This window comes from Betta splendens, chromosome 4 (genome assembly GCF_900634795.4).
Source record: "Betta splendens chromosome 4, fBetSpl5.4, whole genome shotgun sequence".
NCBI classification, from domain to species: domain Eukaryota; kingdom Metazoa; phylum Chordata; class Actinopteri; order Anabantiformes; family Osphronemidae; genus Betta; species Betta splendens.
Window position 1 is genome coordinate 31,026,777 of NC_040884.2, and position 17,299 is coordinate 31,044,075.

At 41.8% G+C, this 17,299-nt stretch overlaps 1 protein-coding gene across 2 annotated transcripts in view; it reads right to left on the reverse strand.

Annotated features, from left to right (window-relative positions):
* Positions 1-7,153: 7,153 nt before the first annotated feature.
* slc1a7b (solute carrier family 1 member 7b) overlaps positions 7,154-17,299 on the reverse strand; it is a 35,530-nt gene continuing 25,384 nt past the window's right edge. For both annotated transcript variants that reach the window (XM_029146345.3, XM_055508334.1), the window contains 9 exons: positions 14,437-14,652; positions 12,730-12,772; positions 12,404-12,635; positions 12,186-12,285; positions 11,339-11,572; positions 10,628-10,822; positions 9,915-10,049; positions 9,663-9,762; positions 7,154-9,493 (listed from right to left, as the gene is read on the reverse strand). In XM_029146345.3, the coding sequence (XP_029002178.1) occupies positions 9,233-9,493; positions 9,663-9,762; positions 9,915-10,049; positions 10,628-10,822; positions 11,339-11,572; positions 12,186-12,285; positions 12,404-12,635; positions 12,730-12,772; positions 14,437-14,652 (1,516 nt within the window). In that variant the 3' untranslated portion in view covers positions 7,154-9,232. The remainder of the gene's footprint in view (positions 9,494-9,662; positions 9,763-9,914; positions 10,050-10,627; positions 10,823-11,338; positions 11,573-12,185; positions 12,286-12,403; positions 12,636-12,729; positions 12,773-14,436; positions 14,653-17,299) is intronic.

Genomic DNA, 17,299 nt, shown 5'->3' on the forward strand with positions numbered 1-17,299 from the left:
TTACTCGGTGCTCTTTTGAACTTTCTGTACCGGCTGTTTGTCCAGTTTCTTCTCGGTATCCTGAAGCTAGTTTCCAGCTCCTCCATTAGTAGCCCAAAACCGATGGTGTGTCATCAGCAGTAGAATCCGCAACTTCATTCAAACAAAATCAGCAGTGGTGAAATTGAGCACAGCAATATTCATTGTTTACATCGACCAGCTGTCTACTGCACACAGCACTTGTAAGCTGCGCTGCTGTCGGCTCTCCCACTGTCGGCTGAATCCTGCGGTTGGATCTCCATGCTGTCGGCTGCCCCGCAGTCAGATGTCCTGGCTGTTGGCTGCCCCGTGGTTGGATCACCCCACTGTTGGCTGCCTCATTGCGGCGCCTTTCGGCTGTGACAGTTTCGACCACTCTGCATAACTCGTCTGGGCTGCAGTCTGGATAACACAAGTAATCCTGAATATCAGACTGTTCTAACACTGTAGAACTTGCTGTCTCACTCCTAAATAGTCCAGAGCAGGCAAAAGCATCTGCCTAGGTGTCTTACCAGAGAAATAAATGAACTTCTCTGCATAGAAATGTTCATTTTTAGGATACATACTGTATGTATGTAAACTCCTTTCTCACCCTACGCGGGTGGTCTCATCCACTTTCCAAGCTTGGGTCCTCTACCAGAGGCCAGGGAGCTTGAGGGTTCTGTGCAGTATCCTTGATGTTCCTAGGACTGCACTTTTCTGGAATGAGATGTCGGATGTTTTTCCAGGGATCTGTTGTAGCCACTCCTCCAGTTTGGGGGTCACTGCCCCCAGTGCTCCGAACACCACGGGCACCACTGTGGCCTTCACCTTCCAAGCCTTCTCCAGTTCTTCTCTGAGCCCTTTGTATTTCTCTAGTTTCTCATGTTCCTTTTTCCTGATGTTGCCCTCGCTTGGTATTGCCACATCCACCACTACGGCTTTCCTCTGCTCTTTGTCCACCACCACAATGTCTGGTTGGTTCGCCATTACCATTCTGTCTGTATCTGGAAGTCCCACAGGATCTTGGCTCGCTCGTTCTCTACCACCTTGGGAGGTGTTTCCCACTTTGACCTTGGGGTTTCCAGTCCATACTCTGCGCAGATGTTCCTGTATACTATGCCAGCCACTTGGTTATGGCGTTCCATGTATGCTTTCCCTGCCAGCATCTTACACCCTGCAGTTATGTGCTGGACCGTCTCAGGGGCCTCTTTGCACAGTCTACACCTTGGGTCTTCTATGTCCTCTATGGCTCTGGTGCTCAGGGCCTGCTCCTGTGCAGCCAGGATGAGTGCCTCTGTACTGTCCTTCAGCCCAGCCCTTTCAAGCCATTGGTAGGATTTGTTGAGATCAGCCACTTCAGTTATGTTCCGGTGGTACATCCCGTGCAAGGGCTTGTCCTCCCATGATGGTCCCTCATCCAGCATCTCATCCTCTGTTCTCCACTGCCTGAGACAGTCACTCAGCACGTCATCTGTCGGAGCCTTATCCTTGATATACTTATGGATCTTGGATGTTTCATCCCGGATAGTGGCTCTCACGCTCACTAGTCCTCGGCCTCCTTCCTTGCGGCTAGCGTACAGTCTCAGGGTGCTGGATTTGGGGTGGAACCCTCCATGCATGGTGAGGAGCTTTCGTGTCTTAACATCTGTGGTCTGTATCTCTTCTTTTGGCCACCTTATTATTCCCGCAGGGTATCTGATCACTGGCAGGGCGTAGCTGTTTATTGACCGGAATTTGTTCTTGCCATTGAGCTGGCTTCTTAGGACTTGCCTTACTCGTTGGAGGTGTTTGGCTGTTGCAGCATTCCTTGTTGCCTGTTCAAGTTTGCCGTTTGCCTGTGGTATTCCAAGGTACTTGTAACTGTCCTCAATGTCTGCCATTGTTCCTTCTGGGAGTGAGACCCCTTCTGTGTGGATTACCTTGCCTCTCTTTGTCACCATCCTCCCACATTTCTCGAGCCCGAATGACATCCCGATGTCCGAGCTGTAGATCCTGGTGGTGTGGATCAGCGAGTCGATGTCTCGCTCACTCTTGGCATACAGCTTGATGTCATCCATGTAGAGGAGCTGACTTATGGTGGCCCCGTTCCGGAGTCGGTATCCATAGCCAGTCTTGTTTATTATTTGGCTGAGGGGGTTCAGACCTATGCAGAACAGCAGTAGGGACAGTGCATCTCCTTGGTATATGCCACATTTGATGGATACTTGGGCAAGTGGCTTCCCATTGGCTTCAAGGGTGGTTCTCCACAACCTCATCGAGTTTGCAATGAAGGCCCTTAGAGTTCTATTGATGTTGTACAGCTCCAAGCATTCAGTGATCCATGTGTGTGGCATTGAGTCATAGGCTTTCTTGTAGTCGATCCAGGCTGTGCACAGGTTGGTGTGTCGCACTCTGCAGTCTTGGACGACTGTTCTGTCATTTAGGAATTGGTGTTTGGCTCCTCTGGTATCCTTACCAATCCCTTTCTGTGCTTCGCTCATGTATTGACCCATGTGCCCACTTATCTTAGCTGCGATGATGCCTGACATGAGCTTCCATGTTGTGGGGAGGCAGGTTATTGGCCGGTAGTTGGATCCCTTTGAGGGATCCTTCATTATCAGGATCGTTCGCCCTTCGGTTAGCCATTCAGGGTGGGTCCCATCCCTTAGCAGCTGGTTCATTTGTGCTGCTGGGCGCTCATGGATTGCAGTGAGCAGCCACTAGGCATGGATCATGTCAGGGCCAGGTGCTGTCCAGTTTTTCATACCTGAGACTCTTTGTTGGATGCCACTGTGATAGTCACTGGATTCTGTTCAGGGAGGTTGCTGTGGTCTTCCCTCAGATCCACCAGCCACTGTGCGTCGCTGTTGTGTGATGCCTCCCTCTCCCATATACCTTTCCAGTACTGTTTTCCAGTTTCCAGCCTTGGTGGGTCTGCTCTGCTGTTATTACCCTGCCATTGAGAGTACACTTTCGTAGGTTGTGTTGCGAACAGCCGGTTTATTTGTCTGTATCTCTTTAGGCGGCTGGCCAAGGCTTGTAGCCTTAGCTTGGCAGTTTCGAGTGCCTCAGGTATGGCTGTACCTCTTGGGCATCGGTCATTTGGTTTCGTCCTGGCTCCCCCTCGCCTTAGTATTTGTGTTGTACCTCGTCAATCTCAAGTCCGAATGACATCCCGATGTCCGAGCTGTAGATCCTGGTGGTGTGGATCAGCGAGTCGATGTCTCGCTCACTCTTGGCGTACAGCTTGATGTCATCCATGTAGAGGAGGTGACTTATGGTGGCCCCGTTCCGGAGTCGGTATCCATAGCCAGTCTTGTTTATTATTTGGCTGAGGGGGTTCAGACCTATGCAGAACAGCAGTGGGGACAGTGCATCTCCTTGGTATATGCCACATTTGATGGATACTTGGGCAAGTGGCTTCCCATTGGCTTCAAGGGTGGTTCTCCACAACCTCATCGAGTTTGCAATCAAGGCCCTTAGAGTTCTGTTGATGTTGTACAGCTCCAAGCATTCAGTGATCCATGTGTGTGGCATTGAGTCATAGGCTTTCTTGTAGTCGATCCAGGCTGTGCACAGGTTGGTGTGTCGCATTCTGCAGTCTTGGGCGACTGTTCTGTCTACCAGGAGTTGGTGTTTGGGTCCTCTGGTATCCTTACCAATGCCCTTCTGTGCTTCGCTCATGTATTGACTCATGTGCCCACTTATCTTAGCTGCGATGATGCCTGACATGAGCTTCCATGTTGTGGAGAGACAGGTAATTGGCCGGTAGTTGGATGGGACTGTGCCCTTTGAGGGATCCTTCATTATCAGGATCGTTCGCCCTTCGGTTAGCCATTCAGGGTGAGTCCCATCCCTTAGCAGCTGGTTCATTTGTGCTGCCAGGCGCTCATGGATTGCAGTGAGCTTCTTTAGCCAGTAGGCGTGAATCATGTCAGGGCCAGGTGCTGTCCAGTCTTTCATACCTGAGACTCCATGTTGGATCTCTGCCACTGTGATAGTCACTGGATTCTGTTCAGGGAGGTTGCTGTGGTCTTCCCTCAGATCCACCAGCCACTGTGCATCACTGTTGTGTGATGCCTCCCTTTCCCATATACCCTTCCAGTACTGTTCAGTTTCCAGCCTTGGTGGGTCTGCTCTGTTGTTATTACCCTGCCATTGAGAGTACACTTTCGCAGGTTGTGTTGCGAACAGCCGGTTTATTCGTCTGGCTTCGTTATCTCTGGTGTATCTCTCTAGGCGGCTGGCCAAGGCTTGTAGCCTTTCCTTGGCAGTTTCGAGTGCTTCAGGTATGGGCATCTGACTGTACCTCTTGGGCATCGGTCTTTTCATTGCACCTCTCTGGGCCTCTGTCATTTGGCTCACTTCCCTCCGAGCTGCCTTGATTTTTGCCTCCAACCTTCGTTTCCATGGTGGGTATTGTTTCTCATGGCTCCCATGGTTGCTCTTATGGCCAAGCACCTCTAGGATCACTGATGCTGAAGCGTATATCAGCTCATTGGTTTCTGTGATTGTTGTGGTAGGGATTGCTCTCAATGCTGCATTCACATCTTCCATGAGACTTTCTGATGGTACTTCACTTAGCCGTGGTAGTGGGGTTCGGGGTTGCCTGTTCAATCTCGCCATGATCTTATCTTTCAGGACAGTCGCTGCCTCGCTCAGCGTATCTGTGCTTATTGGGGCTTCGTACCCAATTTCCGGTTGGGGAGATGGTGAAACCTCCCCTCTGACCTGGCGTCCTGGCTCCCCCTTGCCGTAGCATTTGTGTTGTATCTCGTCAATCTCAAGTCGTGATAGCAGTTGCTGTTTGTGGATGTTGGAGCACTGAGCTACTAGTTGCTTCGCCGTCAGCCTTGAATGTGGGTTTCTCCGTTCCCATTCCCATTCACCGCACATTCTTTGCATGTAGCCCCTCTGACTAGGGTTACTTGAGTAGTAGCATTCCAACAGAGCCTTGTTCTCGCATCTCAGCCATTTCTTTCTTGTTCCAGTAGCCCACTTCTCGCCAAGGTGCTCTGGTTCCCCAACACCTGACGCAGACCTTGTTAGACCGGGCGACGTTTGAGCCGGTATCTCATGTGGTTCATTGTCTCTCATGATATGAGGTAGGCGGTAGCTTAAAGGGTCTTGCCCAAGGACCCACACTGGATGCCTATTCGCCCTAACGGGGATTCGAACCGGGAACCCCCCCGCATGCAAGTCCTGTGACTTTACCGATTGAGCTATCCAGCTGGGAAGACATATATATATATATATATATATATATATATATATATATATATATATATATATATATATATATATATATATATATATATATATATATATATATATATATATATATATATATATATATATATATATATATAGGTAAGGTAATCCACACAGAAGGGGTCTCACTCCCAGAAGGAACAATAGCAGACATTGAGAACAGTTACAAGTACCTTGGAATACCACAGGCAAACGGCAACCTTGAACAGGCAACAAGGAATGCGGCAACAGCCAAATACCTTTGACGAGTAAGGCAAGTCCTAAGAAGCCAGCTCAATGGCAAGAACAAATCCCAGGCAATAAACAGCTACGCCCTGCCAGTGATCAGATACACTGCGGGAATAATAAGGTGGCCAAAGGAAGAGATACAGACCACAGATGTTAAGACACGAAAGCTCCTCACCATGCATGGAGGGTTCCACCCCAAATCCAGCACCCTGAGACTGTACGCTAGCCGCAAGGAAGGAGGCCGAGGACTAGTGAGCGTGAGAGCCACTATCCAGGATGAAACATCCAAGATCCATAAGTACATCAAGGAGAAGGCCCCGACAGATGACATGCTGAGTGAATGTCTCAGGCAGTGGAGAACAGAGGATGAGATGCTGGAAGAGGGACCATCATGGGAGGACAAGCCCTTACATGGGATGTACCACCGGAACATAACTGAAGTGGCTGATCTCAACAAATCCTACCAATGGCTTGAAAGGGCTGGGCTGAAGGACAGCACAGAGGCACTCATCCTGGCTGCACAGGAGCAGGCCCTGAGCACCAGAGCCATAGAGGTCCAGATCTACCACACCAGACAAGACCCAAGGTGTAGACTGTGCAAAGAGGCCCCTGAGACGGTCCAGCACATAACTGCAGGGTGTAAGATGCTGGCAGGGAAAGCATACATGGAACGCCATAACCAAGTGGCTGGCATAGTATACAGGAACATCTGTGCAGAGTATGGACTGGAAACCCCAAGGTCAAAGTGGGAAACACCTCCCAAGGTGGTAGAGAATGAGCGAGCCAAGATCCTGTGGGACTTCCAGATACAGACAGACAGAATGGTAATGGCGAACCAACCAGACATTGTGGTGGTGGACAAAGAGCAGAGGAAAGCCGTAGTGGTGGATGTGGCAATACCAAGCGATGGCAACATCAGGAAAAAGGAACATGAGAAACTAGAGAAATACCAAGGGCTCAGAGAAGAACTGGAGAAGGCTTGGAAGGTGAAGGCCACAGTGGTGCCTGTGGTGATTGGAGCACTGGGGGCTGTGACCCCCAAACTGGAGGAGTGGCTACAACAGATCCCTGGAAAAACACCCGAAATCTCAGTCCAGAAAAGTGCAATCCTAGGAACAGCAAGAATACTGCGCAGAACCCTCAAGCTCCCTGGCCTCTGGTAGAGGACCCGAGCTTGGAAAGTGGATGAGACCACCCGCGGAGGGTGAGAATAGAGTGTGTGTGTGTGTGTGTGTATATATATATATGCTCGCTGGATAGCTTAATCAGTATAAATCCCCGTTAGGGCGAATAAGCATCCAGTGTGGGTGAAAATAAATTAAAATAAAGAAAGAGGGAGGAGGCACCCTCATGGAAGGACAAACCTCTGCACAGTATGTAGCACTGGCAGACAGAAGAAGTGTTGGGCAGCGTACAGGATGGATGTCCCAAAATTCAAGTGGTACACACAAGGTTGAGAATGACAGAGCTAAGATCCTGTGGGCCTTCCAGATACAGACTGACAAACTGGTAATGGTCACTCAATCCAGCAAACAAGAGAACAAGGCTGTATTGATAGATGTAGCAATCCCAGGTGATAGCAACATCATGAAGAAAGAGCATGAGAAGATTGAGAAGTACCAGGGGCTGAAAGAAGAGATAGAGAAGGTGTGGAGGGTGAGGGTGGTAGGAAGACTAGGGGCTGTAACGCCTAAAATGGGAGAGTGGCTCCAGCAGATCCCAGGAGCAACATCATCTTCTTCTTAGGAACAGCTAAGAAACTGCGCAAAACCCTCAAGCTCCCAGGCCTCCGGTAGAGGACCGAGCTTGTAGGAGTAAGACAACTCCAATGAAAAGAAGTTCTGTTCTGAAAGTTCTGTTTTGAAAGCATTGTATATGATAAAAAACACATTTTATTTTTATTTAAAGAAACATTTTATGAGACATGGACCAAGTGGACTACATTTCTGAACAAATGTTCAGACATAACAATAACCCTAATATATAACCCTTGGGCCACCCGTTACGCAAAAACTAAGTAATGCTATTTTTGTATTGCAATATTTGAGCCTAAGCTCAAGAACATTTAACCATTGTTTACCCAGCAAAGCATTGTTACTGTTAGTGTTGGCATAATTGGATGCAGCTTGCTCACTACAGATAAATAAACAACACATGATTAACAAACTGCGATGGCCTGGTGACCTGTCCAGTGTGTACCCCGCCTCTTGCCCATAGCCAGGTGGGATAGGCTCCAGCACCCCCGCGATTCAGCAAATAGGATTCAACGGTATGGAAGATGGATGGATGGATGATTAACAAATTCACATGACTTATTACACAGAGTAGATAGATGATGTTGTGGACATTAGTGATTCACACTTCTCATGTGGAACACCTGTACATTAGTAGATATTAGTATACCATGGTAAAAAATTTCCATTCATGAATTCCTAAATTCATTATGACTTTCTAGCTTTTACTTTATACATGAGGCTGGACATAGCATACCAGCATATAATGGTTACTCTCTTACCATGTGCTTGTAAATATATTGATTTAATCATAAAAACAATACTACAATACACCATTGAAAGCTGTTCCATAAAAATAATTACTGTTTTTAATACTCTTTTGCCATTAACTATTTAGCTGAGCTGTGTATACTGTGTCATTTACATACAGCAGTGTCATATAGTCAAATATGCAGTACAGTCACTGAATACAGCAATACATTTGGCTGAGGAAAGCTGTGAATTTCCTAACATTTGCCAGAACATCTCATCATTTCATTGTATTGAGGATGTGTCTTATTCATGTATCAGCTGCAGACACTAGGTTCAAAAATATAATGAAATCCAGACAGAGAAGACAGTGAAAGGGAAAGAAAGATCTCAGAATACACTTTAAGTTCCCATAAAAATAGTGTTGCATTTAATAATAATACATATATAAACATAAAAGATTTAAAATCTTCAAATGATAGAAATAATTCATTCATTCATTGCTGTCAAACTACAGTAGCACCACCAGCTTTAATAAGGCAAAATTAAAAATCTCGAGAACATTTACAGGGTGAAATCAAGGTCACAATTAATACAGAAAGATACATACTGTTTGTAAAACTGAAAGTATGATTCACAAAAATAAAATAAGACCTTGTTCATTCTCAACTTTGTGTCCAATATGTGTAGATTTGAAACACTTCAAACTATTTTTCTTAAAACTCTGAAAAATGTGATCTGATTTTTTTACGGGTTTAGGTTTCAAAACTTTGCAAAGACTATTCTGTACTGAATGAAGCAAAATTAAACAGATTTTCAGATCTTATTTATAAACATTTCACTTACCGTATATTTAAACTCATATTTTCAAAAGCTGTGAACTGTGACCACTATTTCAACTCATAATCATTAAGCTCATACTGTACCTGACACTTGCAGTCTTTTATGTGATACAAAACACTGTTTGTAGTAGTATGACATGCAATAAACTGTTATTATCATTGAAAACAGAGCAAAACATTATGAAATCATAAAAATGTTGATATGAAATAAAAATCAGTTCATTGGTTTGGAATATTATTCTCAAACCCATTCTATCATCCTGTTGGTGCCTTTTGCTCTGTTTAACAGAAGCAGGGTCTGACCTATAACTTTATAAAAGTTTTCTGGACATTTTGATGCCAGTGCCTATTTTACTGGTAGAAGAGGAAAAGCTTAGTTGTGTTGTACCCTTTTTCTCTAACATTTTCTTCCCAGTCTCCAGTAGGAGGCTATACATTGGTCTCAAGGCCATTCATGTCAATCATACAGTGTTCTTTGTTCTTCTTTGTATGTTTTGGAGGAATCAGAGGCTTCTTCCTTGCTGTAGATAGCCGGATGCCCTCCTCCAACTGCATGAGCTGGACGACTTCAGGAGGGACATCTTCCAGTTTGACCACAGAGGAAGGGGAACAGTAGTTTCCATTGTTGTTATGACAGTTCATCAGAGGTGTGGCGTTTGTTGCAGGTTTCATTTCACACATCAAAGGCACCTGAATGTAGATTGTTCACATGAAGGGAGATAAGGCAATGTGACTTTAAAGAAGAATATCAAACAGGACACATACACTAGTGAATTGTAGGTGTAGACATTTACTGTATTTTACTGTAAATATACTTACGTTTATGCATATTTATTTTTTTGTTACAGAACCCACTCACCCCATCGCCCTCTTTCATAAAATCTTTCCTGCAAATGTGTGCCATGATGCCTGTGGCCAAAGCATCCCCCATTACATTCACCATGGTGCGGAATCTGTCCCTTTGAAAAAAGAAATGTAAAGAATTTCAGAAAATCAAAAAGGATATGACAAGAAACATCCTCATTACCTTCACTCTAGTATGATTAGTTTGGAACTGGATAAAAAAAATAATGGTTAAAAATAATTACAAGAACAAGTATGTGATACTTACAATGCCCAATCCACTGCTATGATGAGAGTGATGTCATCAGTTGGTAAACCAACTGACGTTAGCACTATCACCATAGTGACCAATCCGGCTTGTGGTATACCCGCTGCACCAATACTTGCTGCAGTGGCTGTGATGCTGGTGGAGAATTACAGTGGGTAGTCATTTTGACTGATGTCATTGTAACTTAATGTCAATAATTAAACATTTTTTTAAAGAGAGACAATTTAATGCTGAGCATGGTCCTGGTGGGCTGCTACACAACATACACAACTGAAGTCATTAATTCTGGTAGGATTAAGCCCATAAAGATGACCAAACGTAATACTGAAACTAAGCCCTACTGGTCTATTGGCATTAAACACAATCAAGCCATGACTTAGTTTCAGACAGCATGAAAGCTCTTTACTGAAGCAGACACTTGTTATAAATGAGAAAGTAGAGCTTGCCATTTTTAAAGTAATATGTTTCATATCTTTCCTTTAATTTGCTCTTATAATGGAGTGAGTATGGAAATCACGAGTTACTAACTGCAAACTAAGAATGTCTCCATGGCTGCTGCTGAACTTCATTATGCTGTTTTGTTATGTTAGATAAGTGTATAAATAAAGCTGGTGCACACACCGACACACAAAATCTACAACAAAATCCCAGTGATATCTTGATCTTGTTAATAGGCTTACAAGCACAGATGGTGTATAGCATGACCAACTGACCTGATGGTGATGATCTGGCCAAAGTCCAGCTCATAATTATTAACTTGAGCAATAAATATTGCTGCCACAGCTTCATAGAGGGCAGTCCCATCCATATTGATGGTAGCTCCAACAGGGAGCACAAAGCGGATGATACGCCGGTCAATGTGATTGTTCTCTAAGAGGCACTTGAAGGTTATAGGCAATGTGGCAGAACTACATATATAAAACAGAAACCAAGACAGAGGACAGGTCAGGCAAGCACAACATTATATAAGCACTCAATAATATCTTCTAAGGAAAAAGACAACTGCATTAACAATTAGGTTTGAGACATTTGGCATGGAGTAAATGTTTTTTGCTGATCAGCACTCAAATCAGCATTTACTTGATGCTGAATGACTACTTTGGCCAAACTAAACACAAATTATAGGAACACATATTTTATAAGCAAAATACACTGTGTGAAAACAGATTAGTCACTTTTCAATTCTCTAGCCGCTGTTGGTTTTCATTCCCATCTGTAGGGGACTAGACCACAGAAACCAGTGACATGGTCACACATGCCAGTGTGTGAGTTAAATATTTGTTAATGTTCCACTGTCACCCTACACACATCACGTTTCTATGCATGTATAAATTGGGTTTAAAAAGAGAAAATATGAACTATGTACTTTTTCCTCCCTTTTCTTACTCAACACAACATTAATAACAGGACTTTCCTATCTGTACCTGGAGGAGGTTGCCAGGGCAATGAGCAGAGCTTGCAGGATTCCTCGTATGTAGACGATAGGACTCTTTTTGGTGATGAAGAAATACATAGCAGGTAGGATGAACAAGCCGTGCAACACAAGACCAAACACCACAGTGACAGCATAAAAGCCCAGCTTCTTTCCCATGGCTGACGGGTCACTCATCTCCAGGATCTTACCAGCAACCAGGAACACAATGCCGAAAGGGAAGTACCTGACAGGGTGACGTAAGGGAAAATAGCTGGTAAGAATTCTTTATATAGTGCGAGTTTGTTGAACTTGAGGCGTCTCAATCAGATGCCAGTATGAAAGTTATTGTAGCTGCATTTACAGTAGAAACCATAAAAGTGAAAAGAGGTGAGTAATAAAGTTGCTTTACACAAAAGCTTTCACATGATGGCCATATTCTGATGCAACTTGTAGTCTGAGTGAAAGAAGCTACCTTTACTGATAGAACGTGAGTAAGTGAGTTGCTTCGGTTTAAAATGTGTTTTAATGGGTGGGTGTAATTACAGTACGTATATCCTCAATCAATGCATTGTTTTATCTGTTGTATAAAAACTAATATGACATTAGGAGAGGGTTGACATAATCTCATTATTAAAAATACATATATGAAATCCTGGTTTATCCTTGTCTTATTACACTTAGGTTTGTAACCTAACTTTCCTGCTTTATGAAGAAACCTGGACTGTAACCTAATTTCCTGAATGGAGGTAAAAATCTGATTGTCAAAGTTTGTGTACCAAACCTAATTTTGAATGTGTTGTACTTGAATCCTTATACAGTATATAATATGAATACAGTATGCTGAAAGAAGTTCTTACCATATAACTATGGCAACAATTTTAAGGACAGCCTCATTTAAACTCTGACAGAAGTTCACCAGGGCGCTGCCATTTGGCCCCATTCTTCCCAGCATTATACCTTTCAAAACAAAACATAACCGCTTTAAATTTAAAACTTAAGTATACAGTAATCATGTGTTACTCTATGCTTAAATGAAGTCCATATTTGAACTCAAATGTTAGGATCAAGGTTTTACCCATTGTGGCTGAAAAAATAACAATTCCAAGAACGTTCATTCCATCACTTGTTCCTTCTCGAGTGCGTATGAGCACATCAGGGGGTGGAGTCAGGTCAAGTGCAAAGTTCTGAATGTCAGTTCCATTATCATCTTGGATACCATAGATGAGCATTCGTCGTGACGTCAACTCTGACTGGGACTGACTCACTGTTGGTTTGGGTTTTACAATGTACTCACTACTTGTTCTATACTATTGACAGGGAATAGAAAGAGAAAATACAATATGACATGCACTTACTTCAAGTCCTTAAAAAAGGTATTAGTGTAATTTACATTGATCCTACTTGTTGAAATGTTGCCTGAACGAGATTAGACGGGAACATGTTTCTGCAAGACAAAAATACAAAGAAATTCCAAAATCAGCATGTGAAAATAAATCAACCAATTTCTGCTAACAGATTAAACCTGTCTCACACACTTTTAACCTTAAAACTCTTGGCTATGGAGAACTAGCCAACTATACTCCATTATCCAATTCACCCTTTATTTCTAGAAATCCTGAAAAACACACAGACAACTATGTGACCACCTGACTAGGAATAACCTATATGAACACTTTAGGTTAGTTGGTGTTGAACAGATTCCAGTTTGTTCAAGTGAATGACAAATCTTCAATATGCACAAAAATTAGCACTGGAGTTCTACAAGGTCCTGTACTTGGTCCAATACTTTTCAGTCTCTACATGTCTACTCTATGTAATATTATTAGAAAATACTCTATAAACTTTGCCATAACTTTAGCTTTCAACTTCATTCAGATAAAATCAAGATTATGGAAACAGATGGTTACTTTGGAATATTAGCTTCTACTTAGGTTCTACTGTGAGAAACCTGCAAGAAACCTGTCATCTTCAGACATACAGTAAACTATACCGTAGATACTTGTGTGATATAGTTTGCTCTGTTTATAACTAAAAACACAGGTTTTCAGAAAACTGAAAATGAAGGAAATACCTTTTCTGTGTATACGATACATTCCATACTGATGCTAAACCTAAGAATGAATTCTGTCAAAGTGCTGCACTGGAAGAAATATTTAATCTTCTGTCATCTTTGATCAAAAAGACCCAGATCACCACTGTGACTTAATAAAGTAATTTAAGTCATGCATGATAAGAAGGCTTTATTCATTCTTAACATCAACTGGCCCTATGTTTTACTCCACAGTTCTGTTTACTGAGTCTCAAAGTGTCTAATGAGAAAAAAATAACTGATTGAATGCCCACAATGAAGTCATCATTATCAGTAAAGGAAGCTAAAAGCTTAAGACAACCAACATTTTAAACTTGTCTGAGGAATTGTTGCAAATCCAGGCAGTTAAAAAAAACAGGATGCTGTGATAAATGCTTTTGACTCTAGCACAGTGTGTTAGTTAATTATTAGGAGCTGATTTTAAATGTACCAGAAAATGAGCTTAAATTTAGTAGTGTGCTGACATTCCAGATCACTCCACCTACAAAGTAGAGAACTTATTAAATTATATACATTTGTTTTATACATCTTAAGAGAATAAACGTAGATTATCTATTTATTACATATTACCTTTTAATCAAGAATATGTTGCACGTTGTGTTGTATGTTGCATTTTTTGTTAACATTTTTTGGAACGCTCTTGGCATTTTCATCAAATTCAAAAGATAGTTACCTGGCATAGGTTTCAGTTTACATATTGTCTTGTCTAAGGTTTATCTGGGAGCCTACTGAAATCCGTATTAGGGAAAGAACACTGAATTAAAAGACTGTTCATAAATTCTATAGGAAATCCAGGTCAGTAAATCTGAAAACTGCCCTTTGATTTGTCCTTAGTGTTGTACAATGTTGAAAATAATAAAAAAAAACAGTCCCTGAAAACCACTGGAGGAGATGATGTGTCCAGACTGGTACTACAGATGTCCCAAGTTGATCTTAAGGATTGGTATGCATATTTTATAGAAAAGCATCTTTTCTTTTATCTATCTTCTCTCTTCAAATTGATGTAATGATAGTCCTACCTTATAAGGTCTAGTAGAGCATCAGCAGAACTCATGATAGGTTTGCCACTGTCCTCTGAGTCTTCTTTTTGGGCTGCACCACCAGGGTGGATAATGGACACCATGATGATCCCAACTATCACGGCCACAAATGTCGTCCACAGGTAATAAGACACAGTGATTAGACCCAGCCGACTTGAACACTTAGCATCGAGGGCAGCTAGTCCTGACATCAAACTGGAAGATGAAACCACAGTTACAGGTGCAATTATACAAGATATCATTAAACAAGACTTTAACGTATTGATGTGGGGGACACATTAGACAAGTCCTTCCTCTGGTGTTCTGGGACCATAGCTGTATGTTTGCATATCGGCAAGTGTGTATATCAAGTTTGGATTGGGATCAGAGGTCAGGTGTTGGGAATTATAGAAGAGAGGGAAGGAGCACTTTAATGTTGACTTCCTTCTGATGAAAATCTAAGGGTGGTTATCTGGAGACTGATAACTATGATCAACGTCACATTTTGAGCATTTATGGCTCTATATTTCCACATTTCTGTATTTGAAAATCCTTTAAATAATTTGACCTATTTGTCATTGAATTACAAGTTACATTGAGTGTTTGTACAGTAGTTATCAGCAACTGCAGAATGTGCAGTACCCAAATGCGCAGCACTGAGACGGAGCACAGGTTGGTTTGAAACAGGCGCAGGTCGGTGCACTGGAAGCTCAAGCAAAGTACAGGCAGGTGAGGGTCAAATACAGGTGTAGTCAAAAACATGATGAGGCAGAATCAGAAAACAGATTCAGGGCTCATGCAAAGCCAGAACATGGGCTAGCACAGACAATCTGACAACAAGTTTGGCGACGGCCTAAGCTTAACTAGAAAAAGTCATTTTTTCTTTCTGAACTAAAAGACCGGATTGAAAGCAGCTGTTTGGTCACGTGCCAAAAACGTAAAGCAGGAAAAGGCATGACTGAACAGAAACCAGAATACTACAAAATAAAACAGGAAACACAGGCAAAAAAACCCCAGTCTGTGACAATGGGTAATAATTATTAACTAGAAAAAGTAATTTCTTCAAAAAATTACATAGGAGAGCTGTTCTGTTGCCGAAAAGATGCCAAAAGCTGATTAAGCTGATGACGTCAAAAAGTTGACTACGACCAAACGATGAAAGCGACAAAACGATGACAAGATTAAAAAGATGACAATGACTCAAACGTTGACCAAGGTAAAAAGATGTCAAAGATTAAAAAGTTGACCAAAGTGCATTGTTGACAGTCATGAAAAAGCTGACTACCTTTTAAATTTGAAAGGATTTGAAGCAGGTACTTGTAATTAATTGCTTAACTGTTTAATAGTTTAATAACTAGTCATAATTAACCAGTCAAAACCCCAAATCTTGCCATTTAAGGCAATAAATTACATTAAGTTACATTGGAGCTTTTATTTTGAAAGAATTCAGAGGTTGTGTGAGTGATTACTAAACTATAAAATAGTTGTGAAATGCTCATAATTTATCATTCAAAAGCAAAAATAGCCCTATTAAAGCAAAAAGATTTAGATTAAGCCCTTTCAGAATAAAAGCACCATAATAAGTGTGTGTGTGTGTGTGTGTGGTTATTCACTGAACTGTAAAATAGTTTCATTAACAATTGGTAATTATTCAGTTAGAACCAGAAAATTTCCAAAAATCTTGCCATTTAAAGTAACAAATTGCATTGGTGCTTTTATTTTGAAAGGACTTAGAGGAAATGTGTGGGTAATTACTAAACTGTTAATCAATGTTTAAATAATCATAATTACCCAGCCAAAAGCACAAATACAGCTAATTATTTGGCTTGGTGCTTTTATTTTGAAAGGATTTAGAGGAAGTGTGTGCTTAATTACTACAGAATCCAATAGTGTAGCCTACTAATGAGTAATAAGCATGGAACTGTTGTGTACACTGAGCATCAGGAGTTTGACCTGTCAACCAAATGTGCAACTGCGCCGTTGACATGGTGACGAAAGGTGGTAAAATCAGGCTCACTCTGCTCTGTGACAGCAAAGTTTCACCCCATATGAACAGGCTTGTTGCAGCAAAACCATAATAGTTATTACACTTTATGAATCCCAAGACTTCACTGAACAACTGGAGTCAGTTTCATGCTTGTGTTATGTGTGTAGCCACAGTCCCGATTTCAAAATGTGTCACCTTCTGCGTGAAAGAATATTTCTAGTGAAAAAATTACGTTAATAGAGTAAAAATTGTAACTGTAGTGACGAGTTAAAGACAGAAGTTCTGTCTTTAAAAAACGAGCCCTTGCACTCAAATTTATCAAAAAACCCACACTATTTAAATATTTAAACAGATAAAGTTAAAGGATTATTGACGCTTTTGAAGTTGAATTTACGTTTCTACGCCAAAGTATGACGATGACAGACACTGATGAAAAGAGGGAAGTTAACAAAAAGTTGAACGATAATTCGTTAATTAATTCGATAATTCATAGACGACCATTATAAAAAAATGAAAAAAGTTTAATTACATAGGTGAAAACATTAAAAGTAATAGCCCACATGATGACACACGCTTAGGAAGTTGAACAATGATTCCACAATGAAGTGTTAAAAATTATATAGCGACCAAAAAAGGGCGGAATAAGAAAACTAGAAAAAGCATTTCCATAGGAAAATGCACAGAGAATGCTTCCATGCTGAAAATATTGCTGAAGAATTGCTAAAATTAGCTGAACATTTAAAAGTATTTTAAGCACATAACGTATAGATGGATGTATCGCAACAGAACTGGGAGCTGTTTAAACAGAGCTGAATATTTTCAAAAGAAGCTGAAGCAGTTAAATTTCAAAATTAAGGAAAGTTCAAATAGATCTAC